The sequence below is a fragment of the Rhinoraja longicauda genome, chromosome 9, assembly GCF_053455715.1.
Source record: "Rhinoraja longicauda isolate Sanriku21f chromosome 9, sRhiLon1.1, whole genome shotgun sequence".
Taxonomy (NCBI): Eukaryota; Metazoa; Chordata; class Chondrichthyes; order Rajiformes; family Arhynchobatidae; genus Rhinoraja; species Rhinoraja longicauda.
Genome location: NC_135961.1, coordinates 1,803,634 through 1,822,319, shown reverse-complemented (window position 1 = coordinate 1,822,319; position 18,686 = coordinate 1,803,634). Strand labels below are relative to the sequence as shown.

The following is an 18,686-nucleotide window of genomic DNA, read 5'->3' as shown; positions in this document are numbered from 1 at the left end:
ACCCCGGCCCCACACACCCCCCACCCCACACACCCAGATCCCACACACGCAGCAGGGTGCGATGCACTGTGTATTGTGATACATCCCTCCCGTGACCACCATTAACATTTTCTGTGACTTGTACCACAGTCGACCTTCTGTCAGTTCGGACCAGACGGGATAGCCTTCGTTGCCCTCGCGCATCGATGAGCCTTGGGCGCCCAACACCCTGTCTGTCGCCAGTTTGTGGTTTGTCCCTCCTCGGACCACTGTCGGTCGGTACTCACCACTGCTGACCGGGAGCACCCCACAAGCCTTGCCGTTTCAGAGATGCTCTGACCCAGTCGTCTGGCCATAACAATTTGGCCCTTGTCAAAGTCGCTCAGGTCTTTACTCCTGCCCATTTCTCCTGCATCCAACACATCAACTTCAAGAACTGACTGTTCACTTGCTGCCTAATATATCCCACCCCTTGACAGGTGCCATTGTAACAAGATAATCAATGTTATTCACTTCACCTGTCAGTGGTCATAATGTTTTGGCTGATCGGTGTAGATTAACAAGCTGGATGTGAATGTGGGAGCAATGATGAGTACGTTGTGCAGATTGGGTACAGAATTAAAGAAATGACTTCCACGCCCAGCTTCAGAAGTGATCTGAGATCAGATTTAATATCAAGTGTCCTGTATTACTCTACGTTGCTCCAGTGCCGGGGTGGGCTAGGGTTAGGTTAGCATTGGGTTGTGGTCAGGGTGAGTTGGGACTGGTACTTGTCCGTCCAACAGTGGGCAAGGTGAGAGCCTCAAGCAGACAAGGCCAGCATGGGTTTCACCGCACTGGCCAGTGTGTCTGTGCTCTGGGCTCTTCCCTGGAGTAGCCGGCTGCTATGCTGACACACAACCTCTCCTCAGCCTGAGTGAGCAACCACGTACATCTCTCTATAAATCCAACAATCAGGTTTTGCTTGCTCCGGGTGTGAGGGTGGGTGATACTATGCCAGGCCGACATGGGCCAGGCCAGGCGGGGCTGGGCTTGGCACTATTTACTCTCGCTGATCATGGTCATATCTGAGGTCTTCTTCTGCACCAGACAGGCCATAAAGGCGGAGAGCAACTGCTGGGCACTCTGCCGCCTCTTCCAGTTATGCTTCACCACCTGCTTCACTCTCCCCGTCAGGAAGTAGGTGTCCATCTTGCCCTGTGTCTCCGACAAGCCCTTCACATAGATGGCCCCCCGGTACTCCAGCATGAAGCCGCGCAGGGACAGGACCACCTGGGTATCAGCTGGCACCTGCACCATCCCACTCACACCCGTGGTGTCCATGCGACTCGCCATGTTCACCGTCGTGCCCCAGATATCAAACTGAGGCTTCTTCGACCCAATCACTCCTGACACAGCGACTCCATGGCTGAATCCTGCAACACGAACCAGAGACGTCAGCACACACATGTACACACACGTACACATGTACACACATGCACACACGTACACACACATGCACACACGTACATACATGTACACACACGTACACAAACGCACACACACGTACACATGTACACACATGCATACACGTACACACACACATGTACACGTACATGCACATACACACACGTACACCCACAGGCACGTACACGCATACACACGTACACGCACACACGAACGTACACACATACACACGCACACAAGAACACACGCGTACATGCACTCACACACACACACGTACACATGTGCACGCACGCACACACGTACATCCACGGATGCACACACACACATGTACGCTCAAGCACGAACACACACAGACACGCTCGCACACATGCACACATGCGCATGTACACACGCACACACATGCACACATGCACTCACACACATGTACACACTCGTACATGCATGCATGCACGCACTCACAAACACGTACATACACATGCACGCAAACACACGTAAACACCTATACGCACACGCATGCACGCATGCACATGTAAGCATGTACACACGCACACAAGCATGTGGACACACGCATACACATACATACACACATACACACATACATGCATGCACATACTCGCATGCACACGCACACTCATGCACGCACGCAAACATATTGATACAAATTCACATACACACGCACATACACACACGCACTCGCATGCACACTTGCACGCACGTACACACATGCATGCACACACATTCATACATGCACACACATACATACACGCATGCACGCACACATACGGACATGTAGACAGGCATGCACGTAGACGCACACACATGCACACACATATATGGAACACGCATACACATACACACACATACATACATGCACACACACTTGCTTGCACGCATGCACACAAATACACACACACGCATGCACACACACGTGTACACATGCACATGAATGCATGCATGCACACACAAGTAAACACGTACACACACAAGTGCACACACGCACACAAACATGTAAACGTGTACACAAATGCACACGCACACACACACGTAAACATGTACACACGCAAGCATGCATGCATGCTCACACACTCATAAACCCGCAAATATACACATGCACACACGTAAACGCACAGGCATGCACACACCCGCATGCATATGCATGCACACACAAAAACACACACGAACGCACACACAAGCAAGCCCGCACGTCCATGCTCACACACACACACTAAAACAAACACACACACATACACACGCACGCACGCACGTACACACATACAGGCAAACACGTAGATATACACATGCATGTACATGCATGTACACAAGCACGCATGCACGCACCTACACACACATACATATACGCACTCACACCTACACACATGCACGCATTCAAGCATGCACACATGTAAACATGTACACATGCACACAAGCACACTAACACACACGTACGCATGTACACACATACATTCACACACACACACGTACACACACATACACGCACATACTCGCATGCACACGCACCACTCACGCACGCACGCACATACTTATACAAATTCACGTACACATGCACGCACATGGACGCACACACACGCATGCTTACATGCCCGTACACACATGCATACACACACATACATGCACACACATATAGACACACACATACATACACACAGGCACGCACACATACGCACATGTATACACGCACGCACGTAGATGCACACGCATGCACACACACATAGATACAACACACACACATACACACACATATATACATACACACACTTGCATGCACGCATGCGCACACACATACACACACGCACGCATACACACACATGCACATGAATGCATGCACGCACACACACAAGTAAACACGTACACACACAAGTGCACGCACACATACATGTAAACACATACACAAACGCACATGCACATACACACGTAAACATGTGCACACACAAGCATGCATGCATGCACACACACGCACGCATGCACACACACGTAAACGCACATGCATGCACACACACCCGCATGCAAGCATGCATATGCACGTACACACAAGAACGCACACACAAGCAAACACGCACGTCCACGTACGTACACACTAAAACAAACACACACGCATGCACACACACACACGAACGTACACACACTCAGGCAAACATGTACAGATATACACATGTACAGATATACACAAGCACGCACGCACACACATACATATACACTCACACCTACACATGCACGCATTCAAGCACGCACACACATGCATGCACATATGCACACACATGTACACACACGCACATGCACACACACAGGCACACACGTACAAACACACACACACTCCTACATGCATACACATACACGCACACAGACACACACCTACACACATCCACGTACACACACACAAATACACACAAGCACACACAAGCACGCACACATACACACACCACAGACATGTATACATGCACACATAGGCACTTGCACATTTACGCACGTATACATGCGCATGCACAATGGCACACACACGTACACACATGCATGCACACAAACACGTACACACATGGGCACATGCACAAAGACACATACTCGCATGCACACACTCATGCACGTACACACATATACATGCACGCATGCATACACATATACGTACATGCATGAACACATGCACGCGCGTACACACACATACATACACACACACGCATGGGCCCGCACGTACAGGCAGGCACGTACACACATATGAATGCACACGCACACACACACCGTACACAAAGGCATGCACATGCACACACTCACATGCAAGCACACACGTTCTCACATGCACGCACACACGCATGTACACACACGCACACACACAGATACAAGCACTCACACATATACCACACATACATACAAACACACACAAGTACGCACGCAAGTGCACACACACATACACACATGTACACACACACACGTGAACACGTAGACACACACACGCATGTACACGCATGTACACACATGCACACACACACGCACACACACAAGTACACACGCACACACAAACATGCATGCACATACACACACACACGTTTCTACGCACACGTACACACACGCGCGCACACACACGTTTACATACACAAGCACACACACACTCACACACACAGATATGTGCACAAACGCACACACACGTACACATATACACAATACATGTACACGCACATACACACGCACGTGTATACACACACATATGCACAAATACATATACACACACGCAGACACACACATGCATGCACATGCATGCACGTACACACGCATGCACACACATATATAAACACACACACACACACACACACGTAAACACTCAAACATACAAACACGGACAAACACACATGTACACACATAAACACACACATGCACTCTCACACACACGCAAACACATGCACACACATGCAAGCACATGCATGCATGCCCGTACACACTCACACGTATATGCATGCAGGCAGGCACACGTGCACACTAGTACACACATGCACCGACGCACGCACACAAGCACGCATGCACACGTACGTAAACAACACATACACACATGCACACACACATATATACATATGCGCCACACACACACAAACACACACACACAAAGCACACATACACACACACAAAGCACACACACACACACACGCACTGGCACGCACACACGTACACATACGCATGCACATACGCACAGGCACACACTCACAAATGCACACACACGCAAACACACACACACATGAACACACACGCACGCACAAACACACATGCACACATACAAATCCACACACGCACGCACGTGTAAATGCACATACACGTACATATGCACGCACGGGTACACACACGGACAAACACACGTATCAACACACACAAACACACTGGCATGCAGGCAAACACACTCACGCAAGCACAAACACACACGTAAATGCACACACATACATATGCACGCGCACACATACACGCATGCATGCACGTACACACTCACACCTACATGTATGGACAAACACACAGGTACACACGTACACATGCATATACACATGCACATACACACGCATGTACAGACACACGTACACACACACATGCACACACGCATGCACGTACTCAAAAACACGCACATGTGCACACACACGTACACATGTGCACACATACGCACGCAGGCACACACACAAGTACACACTCATACTTGTGTGCTCACACACGTACACACTCATACATACACGCACGGATAAACACAAATATACACACGTGGACACACCAACACACACGCATACGCACAGACATGCACACGCACGCACACATATCCATGCATGCATGTACACACTCACACATACATGCACAGGCACACACACATGTACATTGGTATACACACACAAGCACGTAGACACGCACGCATGCACATGCATGTACACAACACACGCACACACGTACAAACGTACACATACGCACGCCACACACACACATACACGCACGCACACATACACGCAGGCACACACTCACGTACACACAGATGTACACACACCTGTACGAGAGTGTGTGTGTGCATAAGTGTGTACATGAGTGCGCACATACACACACCCCAGCACGTACACATATACACGCACATGTACACACATGCATGCACGTACACACACCCACGTACACATGTGCACGCATGCAGGTACACACATGCATGCACGCACATACACACAAGCACACACATGTACGCACACACATACACGTACATGCACACGTACACACACATGCATGCACACACTGGCATGCATGCAGACAAACACGCAAACACAGGTACACACGCACACACGCATATGTACACATATGCAAGCACGCACACACACGGACACGCACGCGCGCACACACACATACGCACACACACGCACGCACATGCACGCACACTGGCACACACATACACACGCACGTACACACGCATATCCAGACGCACACACGTACACACACACATACACACACGTACATGCACACACGTACACATGCATACACACACACATACACACACACATGAACACACGTACACACACAAGCACACACACAAACGTACACGTACGCACACACACACACACACACAAGCACAGGCACACACACACACAACCACATACAATCACGCACGCACACACGTATGTGCAAACACATGTACACACGTACACATGTACACACACACACACGTACACACATACACGCACACACCTACACGTACACACATACACACGCACACACATGCATGCACACACTGGCATGCACGCACTCACACACGCATACACACAGGTACACACGCACACACACATATGTACATACATGCAACCGCACACATGAGCACACACACACATGTACACGCACGCACACACACATGTACACACACAAACACGTACGCACACACGCACGCACACACGTACACACACACAAGCAAATTTGCAGATGATACAAAGCTGGGAGGTAGTGTGAACTGTGAGGAAGATGCTACGAGGTTGCAGGGTGACTTGGACAGGTTGTGTGAGTGGGCGGATGCATGGCAGATGCAGTTTAATGTGGATACGTGTAAGGTTATCCACTTTGGTGGTAAGAATAGGAAGGCAGAGTATTATCTGAATGGTGTCAAGTTAGGAACAGGGGACGTACAACGAGATCTGGGTGTCCTAGTGCATCAGTCACTGAAAGGAAGCATGCAGGTACAGCAGGCAGTGAAGAAAGCCAATGGAATGTTGGCCTTCATAACAAGAGGAGTTGAGTATAGGAGCAAAGAGGTCCTTCTGCAGTTGTACAGGGCCCTAGTGAGACCGCACCTGGAGTATTGTGTGCAGTTTTGGTCTCCAAATTTGAGGAAGGATATTCTTGCTATTGAGGGCGTGCAGCGTAGGTTTACTAGGTTAATTCCCGGGATGGCGGGGACTGTCATATGTTGAAAGACTGGAGCGACTAGGCTTGTATACACTGGAATTTAGAAGGATGAGAGGAGATCTTATCGAAACGTATAAGATTATTAAGGGGTTGGACACGTTAGAGGCAGGAAACATGTTCCCAATGTTGGGGGAGTCCAGAACAAGGGGACACAGTTTAAGAATAAGGGGTAGGCCATTTAGAACTGAGATGAGGAAAAACTATTTCAGTCAGAGAGTTGTGAATCTGTGGAATTTTCTGCCTCAGAAGGCAGTGGAGGCCAATTCTCTGAATGCATTCAAGAGAGCTAGATAGAGCTCTTAAGGAGAGCGGAGTCAGGGGGTATGGGGAGAAGGCAGGAACAGGGTACTGATTGAGAATGATCAGCCATGATCACATTGAATGGCAGTGCTGGCTCGAAGGGCCGAATGGCCTCCTCCTGCACCTATTGTCTGTTGTCTAGTAATATACCATATTATATGATCTGATTGGATTGCTAACAAAACAAAGTTTTCACTACCTGGGTGCGTGTGACAATAATAAACATCCACCTGATACACAACACAGAACACACACCCTCCTCCTCACATTTTTAAATGCATTTGGACAATGTAGACATTGGTGAAGAATTTATCCCCTCTCCCCAATTGCCCTATAGTTTAGAGGCTTGCTTGGCCATTTTAAACTATTTGGATCATTATACTACATTTGCAAACAGCCAGATCTGTGGGCTTGAGCTACAGGGAGAGGGTGGATCAGCTGGGACTTTATTCTCTGGAGTGTAGGAGGCTGAGGGGGGACCTTATTGAGGTGTACAATACCAGTAGGGGCACGGATAAAGGGGACACTCACAGATAGAGCTCTAGGGGCTAGTGGAATCAAGGGATATGGGGAGATATGGGGAGAAGGCAGGCATGGGTTACTGATTGTGGATGATCAGCCATGATCACAATGAATGGCGGTGCTGGCCGGAAGAGCCAAATGGCCTCCTCCTGCACCTGTTGTCTATTGTCATTCTTTCTCTCCAGAGACGCTGCCTGAACCACTGAGTTATTCCAACCTTTTGTGTCTATCTTTGGTTTAAACCAACATCTGCAGGTTTAAATAAGTTTAAATAGGTTCCTTCCGACACTGAGGAGATGGCAGTTGTTGTGCTGGTGCCCTGCGACGCTGCATGGACTCTGGTCCCTGCTGCCTGCCGGGTGTGCAATGCTGCAGAGACTCACCCACGCGGAGCTTGAAGTTAATGGAGGAGTCCTCGTGGATCTGTTCCATGATACTCTCCAGAGCCAGGGAGAAGTCTGCCAGCATGCACAGGTGCTGCCATTCATCGACGTTCGCCTGCAACAACAACGCATGTCAACCGGTGCCACCCCACGCCACCTTCACGTACACCCAGTGCCGGCCATGCCCACCCCCACCACCCTCACACACAGCCAGTGCCAGACATGCCCACCCCCCACCACCCTCACACACACCCAGTGCTGGCCATGCCCAAACTCCACCACCCTCACACACAGCCAGTGCCAGCCATGCCCACCCCCCACCACCCTCATACACACCCAGTGCCGGCCATGCCCACCCCCATCACCCTCACACACAGCCAGTGCCAGCCATGCCCACCCCCACCACCCTCACACACACCCAGTGCTGGCCATGCCCAAACTCCACCACCCTCACACACACCCAGTGCCAGCCATGCCCACCCCCCACGCACAGCACGCACACCCAGTGCCAGCCATGCCCACCCCCCACCACCCTCACACACACCCAGTGCCGGCCATGCCCACCCCCACCACCCTCACACACAGCCAGTGCCAGCCATGCCCAAACTCCACCACCCTCACACACACCCAGTGCCAGCCATGCCCACCCCCCACGCACAGCACGCACACCCAGTGCCAGCCATGCCCACCCCCCACCACCCTCTCACACACCCAGTGCCGGCCATGCCCACACTCCGTCACCACCCACACGCACAGCCAGTGCCAGCCATGCCCACCCCCCACCACCCTCACACACACCCAGTGCTGACCATGCCCAAACTCCACCACCCCTCACACACACCCAGTGGCAGCCATGCCCACACTCCGTCACCACCCTCACACACACCCAGTGCCGGCCATGCCCACCCCCCACCACCCTCACACACACCCAGTGCTGGCCATGCCCAAACTCCACCACCCTCACACACACCCAGTGCCGGCCATGCCCACCCCCCATGCACAGCACGCACAGCCAGTGCCAGCCATGCCCAAACTCCACCCCCCTCACGCACACCCAGTGCCAGCCATGCCCACCCCTCATGCACAACACACACACCCAGTGCCGGCCATGCCTACCCCCCTCACGCACACCCAGTGCCAGCCATGCCCACCCCCCACCTCATCCCCTCCCTCTCCTAATGATGAGCAAGTGTGCAGATGACACAAAAAGGTGGCATTGCTCAAAATGGATCCCACCCCCCCCCCCCCAATCCAGAGACCAGTCCAGTAAAATGGAGACACAACGACTAATCCTGAGTGCTGGAGGAACTCAGCGGGTCAGGCAGCATCTGTGGAGGGAACGGACAGTCTCTGCAGACGGGACCTGACCCACAACATCGCCCATCCATTCTCTCCACAGATGCTGCCTGACGCGCAGAGTTCCTCCACTCACTCGTCCGGTAAGCCTTCTCTGAACTGTTTCCAATGCATTCACATCATTCAATAAAGTAAGAAACAGTTCTCCAGAAGTGATCTCACCAACACGCTATGTAACTGAAGCATAACCTCCACATGCTTGTATTCAATTCCCCTTGCAATAATAGACAATAGACAATAGGTGCAGGAGTAGGCCATTCGGCCCTTCGAGCCAGCACCACCATTCAATGTGATCATGGCTGATCATTCTCAATCAGTACCCCGTTCCTGCCTTCTCCCCATACCCCCTGACTCCGCTATCCTTAAGAGCTCTATCTAGCTCTCTCTTGAATGCATTCAGAGAATTGGCCCCCACTGCCTTCTGAGGCAGAGAATTCAAGATTCACAACTCTCTGACTGAAAAAGTTTTTCCTCATCTCAGTTCTAAATGGCCTACCCCTTATTCTTAAACCGTGGCCCCTGGTTCTGGACTCCCCCAACATTGGGAACATGTTTCCTGCCTCTAACGTGTCCAACCCCTTAATAATCTTATACGTTTCGATAAGATCCCCTCTCATCCTTCTAAATTCCAGTGTATACAAGCCTAGCCGCTCCAGTCTTTCAACATATGACAGTCCTGCCATTCCGGGAATTAACCTAGTCTCCTCTAATTAGGAGACCAAAACTGCACACAGTACTCCAGGTGCGGTCTCACTAGGGCCCTGTACAACTGCACACAGTACTCCAGGTGCGGTCTCACTAGGGCCCTGTACAACTGCACACAGTACTCCAGGTGCGGTCTCACTAGGGCCCTGTACAACTGCCCACAGTACTCCAGGTGCGGTCTCACCAGGGCCCTGTACAACTGCACACAGTACTCCAGGTGCGGTCTCACTAGGGCCCTGTACAACTGCCCACAGTACTCCAGGTGCGGTCTCACTAGGGCCCTGTACAACTGCACACAGTACTCCAGGTGCGGTCTCACTAGGGCCCTGTACAACTGCCCACAGTACTCCAGGTGCGGTCTCACCAGGGCCCTGTACAACTGCACACAGTACTCCAGGTGTGGTCTCACTAGGGCCCTGTACAACTGCAGAAGGACCTCTTTGCTCCTGTACTCAACTCTCTTTGCTCCTATACTCAACTCAATAAATAACGATCTGTTAGCTTTCCAACATGTTTCACCTGATTGTACTCATGCCTGGCCTAATCTCCATGGCTAACATGCAGTCAAAGATTGTCAATGTGTCTGGACACCCGTGACAATAATAAACTGATACCTTTGCTTGCTGCAACCACACAGCAGATTACTTGAATATTCCCTCTGAGTAGCACTGTACAGGGCCCTAGTGAGACCACACCTGGAGTACTGTGTGCAGTATTGGTCTCCTAATTTGAGGAATGACGTTCTTGCTATTGAGGCAGTGCAGCGTAGGTTCACGAGGTTAATCCCCGGGATGGCGGGACTGTCGTATGTTGAAAGAATGGAGCGACTGGGCTTGTATACGCTGGAATTTAGAAGGATGAAAGGGGAGATTATTGAAACATAAAAGATTATTAAGGGGTTGGACACGCTAGAGGCAGGAAACATGGTCCCGATGTCGGGGGAGTCCTGAACCAGGGGCCACAGTTTAAGAATAAGGGGTAGGCCATTTAGAACGGAGATGAAGAAAAACTTTTTCACCCAGAGAGTTGTGAATCTGTGGAATTCTCTGCCTCAGAAGGCAGTGGAGGCTGATTTCCTGGATGCTTTCAAGAGAGAGTTAGATAGAGCTCTTAAAGATAGCGGAGTCAGGGGGTATGGGGAGAAAGCAGGAACGGGGTACTGATTGTGGATGATCAGCCATGATCACATTGAATGGCGGTGCTGGCCCGAAGGGCTGAATGGCCTCCTCCTGCACCTATTGTCTGTTGTCGATTGTCTCTGTGTTCTCTCTGACAGGTGGGTTTACAGCTTACAGGAGTGGATGATGGTGGGGCCAGGCTCCTGTGCCTTACTAGGGAGAGAGGGTTTCTGAATAAGGGGTCGGCCACATCGTAAGTTCTAGGAGCAGAATGAGGCCATTCGGCCTATCAAGTCCACACCGCCATTCAATCATTCAATCATGGCTGACCCATGTCTCCCTCCTCTTCTCCGTGGATTGTCACCTTGTCGTGGTGGAGAAGCTTGTGTGGTCCTGAGATCCTGAGAGCGATGCCGTCTGGAGCTACGCTCCTGGTAGGGTCACCCATGGCGGTACGGTCGAGGGGGAGGTCCCTGACAAAGAGCAATCCAACCAAGACCTCAACATTACAATAGGCGGAGGGAGGATGATGGCTGACTTTAGTGGAGCGTCACAACGGCTGGGAAGGCGGATGGATGAAGGCTGCAGCAGAAAAGGGTCCCCGGTCGTCTTGGACTCCACGCCACTGGATCCTGACCCAGATCTGTCAAGGACTGTGTGGTGACTGTCTGTCTGTGCACCAGTCTCCCCACGTTAAACAAAGTCACGCACAGGCGTCCGACCCTATGGAGAGGACAGTCACACTCGCTTCCAGTGATCGCCGATGATGATGTCTCCCTCCTAACCCCATTCTCCTGCTTTCTCCCCATAACCCCCGACAACCGGACTGATATGGAGGGAGGGGCTGAGCATTCTCTGCCTTGAATCTTGGGGATGACGAGAGGCAATGGTCAAGGTGGAGACGGGATGAAATCCCTAGCCACGGTAGTAGACAGGGAGTGAGGAAGGCGTTCTCTTGGGAGTCTCTTGCTCTGGACCATCCAACCTGGCATAGCGAGCTCACCACAGGAGCCAGTGCAGCAGAGAACAGACGCACTGCAGAGGCCCAGAGGAAACGCACCGCGCGCAAGGCCCGGGCGACCTCCACTTCCACTGCAGCACCCATCCACTTGTGTCCTACGTGTGGGTGTGCCTTCCGGGCCCGGATTGGCCTCACCAGTCACTTCCAGACCCACAGTCACCAATCCTCCAACAGAAAGTGAAGTCATGGTCATCTTCAAACCCGAAGGACCAACAACAACAATATATATATATATGTGTGTGTGTGTGTGTGGGTGGAGGAAGGGGGTGGAGGGAGGGGGGGTGGAGGGAGGGGGGTGGAGGGAGGGAGGGAGGGGGGTGGTGGGTGGAGGGGAGGGAGGGAGGGGGAGGGGGAGGAGGGGGAGAGGGGGGGAGAGGGGGGAGGGGGAGGGGGAGGGAAGGGGTAGAGGGTGGGAGGGAGTGAGGGAGGGGGTGGTGGGGAGGAGGGAGGGGGAGGAGGGGGAGGGGTAGGGAGGGGTAGGGAGGGGGAGGAGGGGGAGAGGGGGGAGGGGTAGGGAGGGGGAGGAGGGGGAGGGGGAGGGGTAGGGAGGGGGAGGGGGAGAGGGGGAGAGGGGGGAGGGGTAGGGAGGGGGAGGGAGGGGGAGGGAGGGGGTAGAGGGTGGGAGGGAGTGAGGGAGGGGGTGGTGGGGAGGGAGGGAGGGAGGGAGGGGGAGGGGGAGGAGGGGGAGGGGTAGGAGGGGGAGAGGGGGGAGGGGTAGGGAGGGGGAGGAGGGGGAGGGGGGAGGGGGAGGAGGGGGATGGGGGGGTTGGGAGGGGGAGGAGGGGGGGGAGGGGTAGGGAGGGGGAGAGGGGGGATGGGTAGGGAGGGGGAGGGAGGGGGAGGGGGGGAGGAGCAGGTGCTGCACCATTGCAGGAGAGGCCCCACTTGGTCTTTGTATTATAAAAATAAATATTATAAATGAATATATTAGTATTGCACAGAGGTAGGTATTGTACAGTATAAATATTGTCTGGGTGGGGGTGGGTTTCAGTGCAGACTTCAGTGTGGTGATGGGCTTAGGGTAGAAACTGTTTCTTCTCACCTCAGTTTTAAATGGCCTCCCCTTTATTCTTAGTCTGTGGCCCCTGGTTCTGGACTCCCCCAACATTGGGAACATTTTTCCTGCATCCAGCTTGTCCAGTCCTTTTAGAGGGGAGAGGGGAGAGGGGAGAGGGGAGAGGGGAGAGGGAGAGGGGGAGAGGGGAGAGGGGAGAGGGGAGAGGGGAGGAGAGGGAGAGGGGAGAGGGGGAGTGGAGAGGGAGAGGGGAGAGGGGAGAGGGAGAGGGGAGAGGGAGAGGGGAGAGGGGGAGTGGAGAGGGAGAGGGGAGAGGGGAGAGGGGGAGTGGAGAGGGAGAGGGGAGAGGGGAGAGGGAGAGGGAGAGGGGAGAGGGAGAGGGAGAGGGAGAGGGAGAGGGAGAGGGAGAGGGGAGAGGGGGAGGGGAGAGGGAGAGGGGAGAGGGGAGAGGGGGAGTGGAGAGGGAGAGGGGTGAGGGGAGAGGGGTGAGGGGTGAGGGGAGAGGGGAGAGGGGAGAGGGGTGAGGGGAGAGGGGAGAGGGGAGAGGGGTGAGGGGAGAGGGGAGAGGGGTGAGGGGAGAGGGGAGAGGGGAGAGGGGAGAGGGGAGAGGGGAGAGGGGAGAGGGGGAGTGGAGAGGGAGAGGGGAGAGGGGAGAGGGGAGAGGGGAGAGGGAGAGGGGAGAGGGGAGAGGGGAGAGGGGAGCGGGGAGAGGGGAGAGGGGGAGGGGAGAGGGGAGAGGGGAGAGGGGAGAGGGGAGAGGGGAGAGGGGAGAGGGGAGAGGGAGAGGGGAGAGGGGAGAGGGGAGAGGGGAGAGGGGGGAGGGGAGAGGGGAGAGGGAGAGGGGAGAGGGGGAGTGGAGAGGGAGAGGGGAGAGGGGAGAGGGGAGAGGGAGAGGGGAGAGGGGAGAGGGGAGAGGGGGGAGGGGAGAGGGGAGAGGGAGAGGGGAGAGAGGGGGAGTGGAGAGGGAGAGGGGAGAGGGGAGAGGGGAGAGGGGAGAGGGGGAGTGGAGAGGGAGAGGGGAGAGGGGAGAGGGGAGAGGGGTGAGGGGAGAGGGGAGAGGGGAGAGGGGAGAGGGGAGAGGGGAGAGGGAGAGGGGTGAGGGGAGAGGGGAGAGGGGAGAGGGGAGAGGGGAGAGGGGAGAGGGGAGAGGGGAGAGGGAGAGGGGGAGAGGGGGAGTGGAGAGGAGGGGGGAGAGGGGAGAGGGGAGAGGGGGAGTGGAGAGGGAGAGGGGTGAGGGGAGAGGGGTGAGGGGTGAGGGGAGAGGGGAGAGGGGTGAGGGGAGAGGGAGAGGGGAGAGGGGAGAGGGGGAGTGGAGAGGGTGAGGGAGAGGGGAGAGGGGAGAGGGGAGAGGGGAGAGGGGAGAGGGGGAGAGGGGAGAGGGGAGAGGGGGAGAGGGGAGAGGGGAGAGGGGAGAGGGGAGAGGGGGGAGGGGAGAGGGGGGAGGGGAGAGGGGGGAGGGGAGAGGGGGGAGGGAGAGGGGAGAGGGGAGAGGGAGAGGGGAGAGGGGAGAGGGGGGAGGGGAGTGGGGGGAGGGGGGTGGGGTGAGGGGGGGAGGGGGGAGGGAGAGGGGAGAGGGGGAGAGGGTGAGAGGTGAGGGGAGAGGGGAGAGGGAGAGGGGAGAGGGGAGTGGGGGAGTGGAGAGGGAGAGGGGAGAGGGGAGTGGGGAGTGGGGGAGGGGGAGGGGGTGAGGGGAGTGGGAGAGGGGAGAGGGTGAGGGGGGAGGGGAGAGGGGGGAGGGGGGAGGGGAGAGGGGAGAGGGGAGAGGGGAGAGGGGAGAGGGGAGAGGGGAGAGGGGAGAGGGGGAGGGGAGAGGGGAGAGGGGGAGGGGAGAGGGGGGAGGGGAGAGGGGGGAGGGGGGGGGAGAGGGGAGAGGGGAGAGGGGAGAGGGGAGGGGGGTGGGGGTGTGGGGGAGTGGGAGGGGGGTGGGGAGTGGGGAGAGGGGGAGTGGAGAGGGAGAGGGAGAGGGGGAGAGGGTGAGAGGTGAGGGGAGAGGGGAGAGGGGGGAGGGGAGAGGGGAGAGGGGAGAGGGGAGAGGGGAGAGGGGAGAGGGGGGAGGGGAGAGGGGAGAGGGGAGAGGGGGGAGGGGAGAGGGGGGAGGGGAGGAGGGGGGAGGGGGGAGGGGAGAGGGGAGAGGGGAGAGGGGAGAGGGAGAGGGGAGAGGGGAGAGGGGAGAGGGGAGAGGGGAGAGGGGAGAGGGGAGAGGGGAGAGGGGGGAGGGGAGGGGGAGGGGGAGAGGGGTGGAGGGTGGAGGTGAGGGGAGAGGGGAGAGGGGAGAGGGAGAGGGGAGAGGGGGAGAGGGGAGGGGGAGAGGGGAGAGGGGTGAGGGTGAGAGGTGAGGGGAGAGGGAGAGGGGAGAGGGGAGAGGGGAGAGGGGAGAGGGGAGAGGGGAGAGGGGAGAGGGGGGAGGGGAGAGGGGGGAGGGGAGAGGGGAGAGGGAGAGGGAGAGGGAGAGGGGAGTGGGGTGAGGGGAGTGGGGGAGTGGAGAGGGGGGAGTGGAGGGGTGGAGGTGAGGGGAGAGGGGAGTGGGGAGAGGGGGAGGGGGAGAGGGGAGAGGGGAGAGGGGAGAGGGGAGAGGGAGAGGGGAGAGGGGAGAGGGGAGAGGGAGAGGGAGAGGGAGAGGGGAGAGGGGTGAGGGGAGGGGGAATGGAGGGGGGGAGGAGGGGGAGAGGGGGAGGGGGAGTGGAGGGGGAGGACGAGGGGAGAGGGGAGAGGGGAGAGGGGAGAGGGGAGAGGGAGAGGGAGGGAGAGGGGAGAGGGGTGAGGGGAGAGGGGGAATGGAGGGGGAGTGGAGGGGAGAGAGGGGAGAGGGGAGAGGGGGAGTGGAGGGGGGGGGGAGGAGAGGGTGCTGCCCCAATGCAGGAGAGGTTTGGCCCAACGGGTCCACTTGGTCTAATCTCCTTTAAACTTTGCCCCTCTCACCTTAAATTATGTCCTCTAGTCCCTGATAATTCCACCCTGGGGAAAGTTTCTGACTGTCCACCTTATCTACTACACCTCTCATAATTCCACCCTGGGGAATCAGCTCTCCCGGCAACCAATCAACCTTTCCTGCAAACTATTGGTCTCTAGTTTAGTTTAGAGATACAGCGCAGAAACACCGGGTCGGCGCCGCCCAGCGATCCCCGCACATTAACACTATCCTACACCCACTAGGTACAATGTTTACATTTACCAAGCCAATTAACCTACATACCTGCACGCCTCTAGTTCTCTAATTCAGGCAGCATTCTGAGTATCTGGTGGAAGCCCATGGAGCCACGGCAGAGCGTGCAACCTCCACACAGACAGCACCAAGGTCTGGATTGAAGCCAGGATCAGTGAAGCCGTGATGTAATGGCTTGACTTACTGAGATTTGGTAACCCAGAAAAACGTGCTCCGTGTTTGCAAATGCATTGGGCAGTGATCAATGTTGTGCGGTGTGCATCCCGTGTGAGTGTACACACCTCGATTTGCGTGGTGAGCCCTGACACCGCCATGTACGTACTCCCAATGGTTTTGATCTTCTCTATTTTGCAAAAGCGTTCATCACTTATAAGCTGCAGAGTGGAGACAGAATGAAGTCGGGTCAGTCAGGCCCATCCATCGGCAAAGCCCAACAAGGTGTACAAGGGGGGTGTCGGGGGGGGTGAGGGTGTGGGGGGGTATCGGGGGGGTGTGGGTGTGGGGGGGGGAAGGTGTGGGGATGGGGGGGGTGTGGTGTGGGGTGTGTGGGGGGGTGTCGGGGGAGAGTGGGTGGTGGGGAGGGTGGGGGTATGGGGGGAGTGTGTGGTGTGGGGGGGTGTGGGGGCAGGTGTGGGGGTGGGGGGAGGGTGCGGGGGTGGGGTTGTGTGGGGGGGTGGGGGGGAGGGTGTGGGGTTGTGGGGGGGTGGGGGGGTTGTGTGGGGGTGTGGGGGGGGTGTGGGGGGAGGGTGTGGGGTTGTGGGGGGGTGTTGTGGGGTTGTGGGGGGGGGTGTGGGGGGTTGTGGGGGGGAGGGTGTGAGGTTGTGGGGGGGTGGGGGGTGTGGGGGTGTGTGGGGGGGAGGGGGGGAGGTTGTGGGGGGTGTGGGGGTGTGGGGGGAGGGTGTGGGGGGGGTGTGGGGGGTTGTGGGGGGGTGTGGGGTTGTGGGGGGGTGTGGGGGTGTGGGGGGGTGTCGGGGGCTAAGGGGTGCATGAATGGGGTGGTCCTGCACAATAAGCACCTCGTCGAAGTCAGCGATGATCTCGTTGAGCAGCTGCAGGCACTCCATGCCCTGCTTGTTGCCCTCCGCCTGGGAGTAAAACGCGTTGAACTCCGGGATGGAGGCAAACAGGACGCCCACATCGCTGTGAGACTCAAAGTAGATTTCCTGGGCAGCGCGGGCAGACAAGCACAACACACACTTTACAATCCACCTGTCACAACATTTACATCATCCCCAACAAGGGCCCTTGCAATCATTAGAGCATACAGCGGGTCAGTGTTAGAGCACACAGCGGGTAGTGTTAGAGCACACAGCGGGTCAGTGTTAGAGCACACAGCGGGTAGTGTTAGAGCACACAGCGGGTCAGTGTTAGAGCATACAGCGGGTTCAGTTAGAGCACACAGCGGGTAGTTTTTTTTTTTGGTTTTTTTTTCTTCTTTTTTTTCTCTTTTTTTTTTTCCAAAAATATTTATTCAAATATTAAAATAATATATACAATACAATAAAACCAAAACAGAACCCACCACCAGAATATTATACAAACAAATATACCTATTGAAACTAGGTGCAGCCCCTTTAGATATTGGAACAAGGGCTGCAACCTCACACACTCCATGTACACGTGATACACAGACTCTTCCAACCCACAACAGTGGCAGGCGGTTGGCGAGTCTGTGAACCAACCGCGCGAGGAACAGGTTGCAGGGGACTCCTCGGTGCAATACCTTCCACCCCAGGTCCCCGATGGAGAGGGGCAGAATTCCTGCGTAGAGGGA

The 18,686-nt window shown here is 55.5% G+C and overlaps 1 protein-coding gene across 1 annotated transcript in view; it reads right to left on the bottom strand.

The window, feature by feature from the left end:
* Window positions 1–664: 664 nt before the first annotated feature.
* The window catches only part of LOC144596869 (adenylate cyclase type 8-like), a 104,584-nt gene continuing 86,562 nt past the window's right edge, over window positions 665–18,686 (bottom strand). The window contains exons 11-14 of the mRNA XM_078405733.1: window positions 17,929–18,075; window positions 17,194–17,286; window positions 8,535–8,649; window positions 665–1,394 (exon numbers count right to left, since the gene is read on the bottom strand). Of these exons, the coding sequence (XP_078261859.1) occupies window positions 1,018–1,394; window positions 8,535–8,649; window positions 17,194–17,286; window positions 17,929–18,075 (732 nt within the window). The 3' untranslated portion in view covers window positions 665–1,017. The remainder of the gene's footprint in view (window positions 1,395–8,534; window positions 8,650–17,193; window positions 17,287–17,928; window positions 18,076–18,686) is intronic.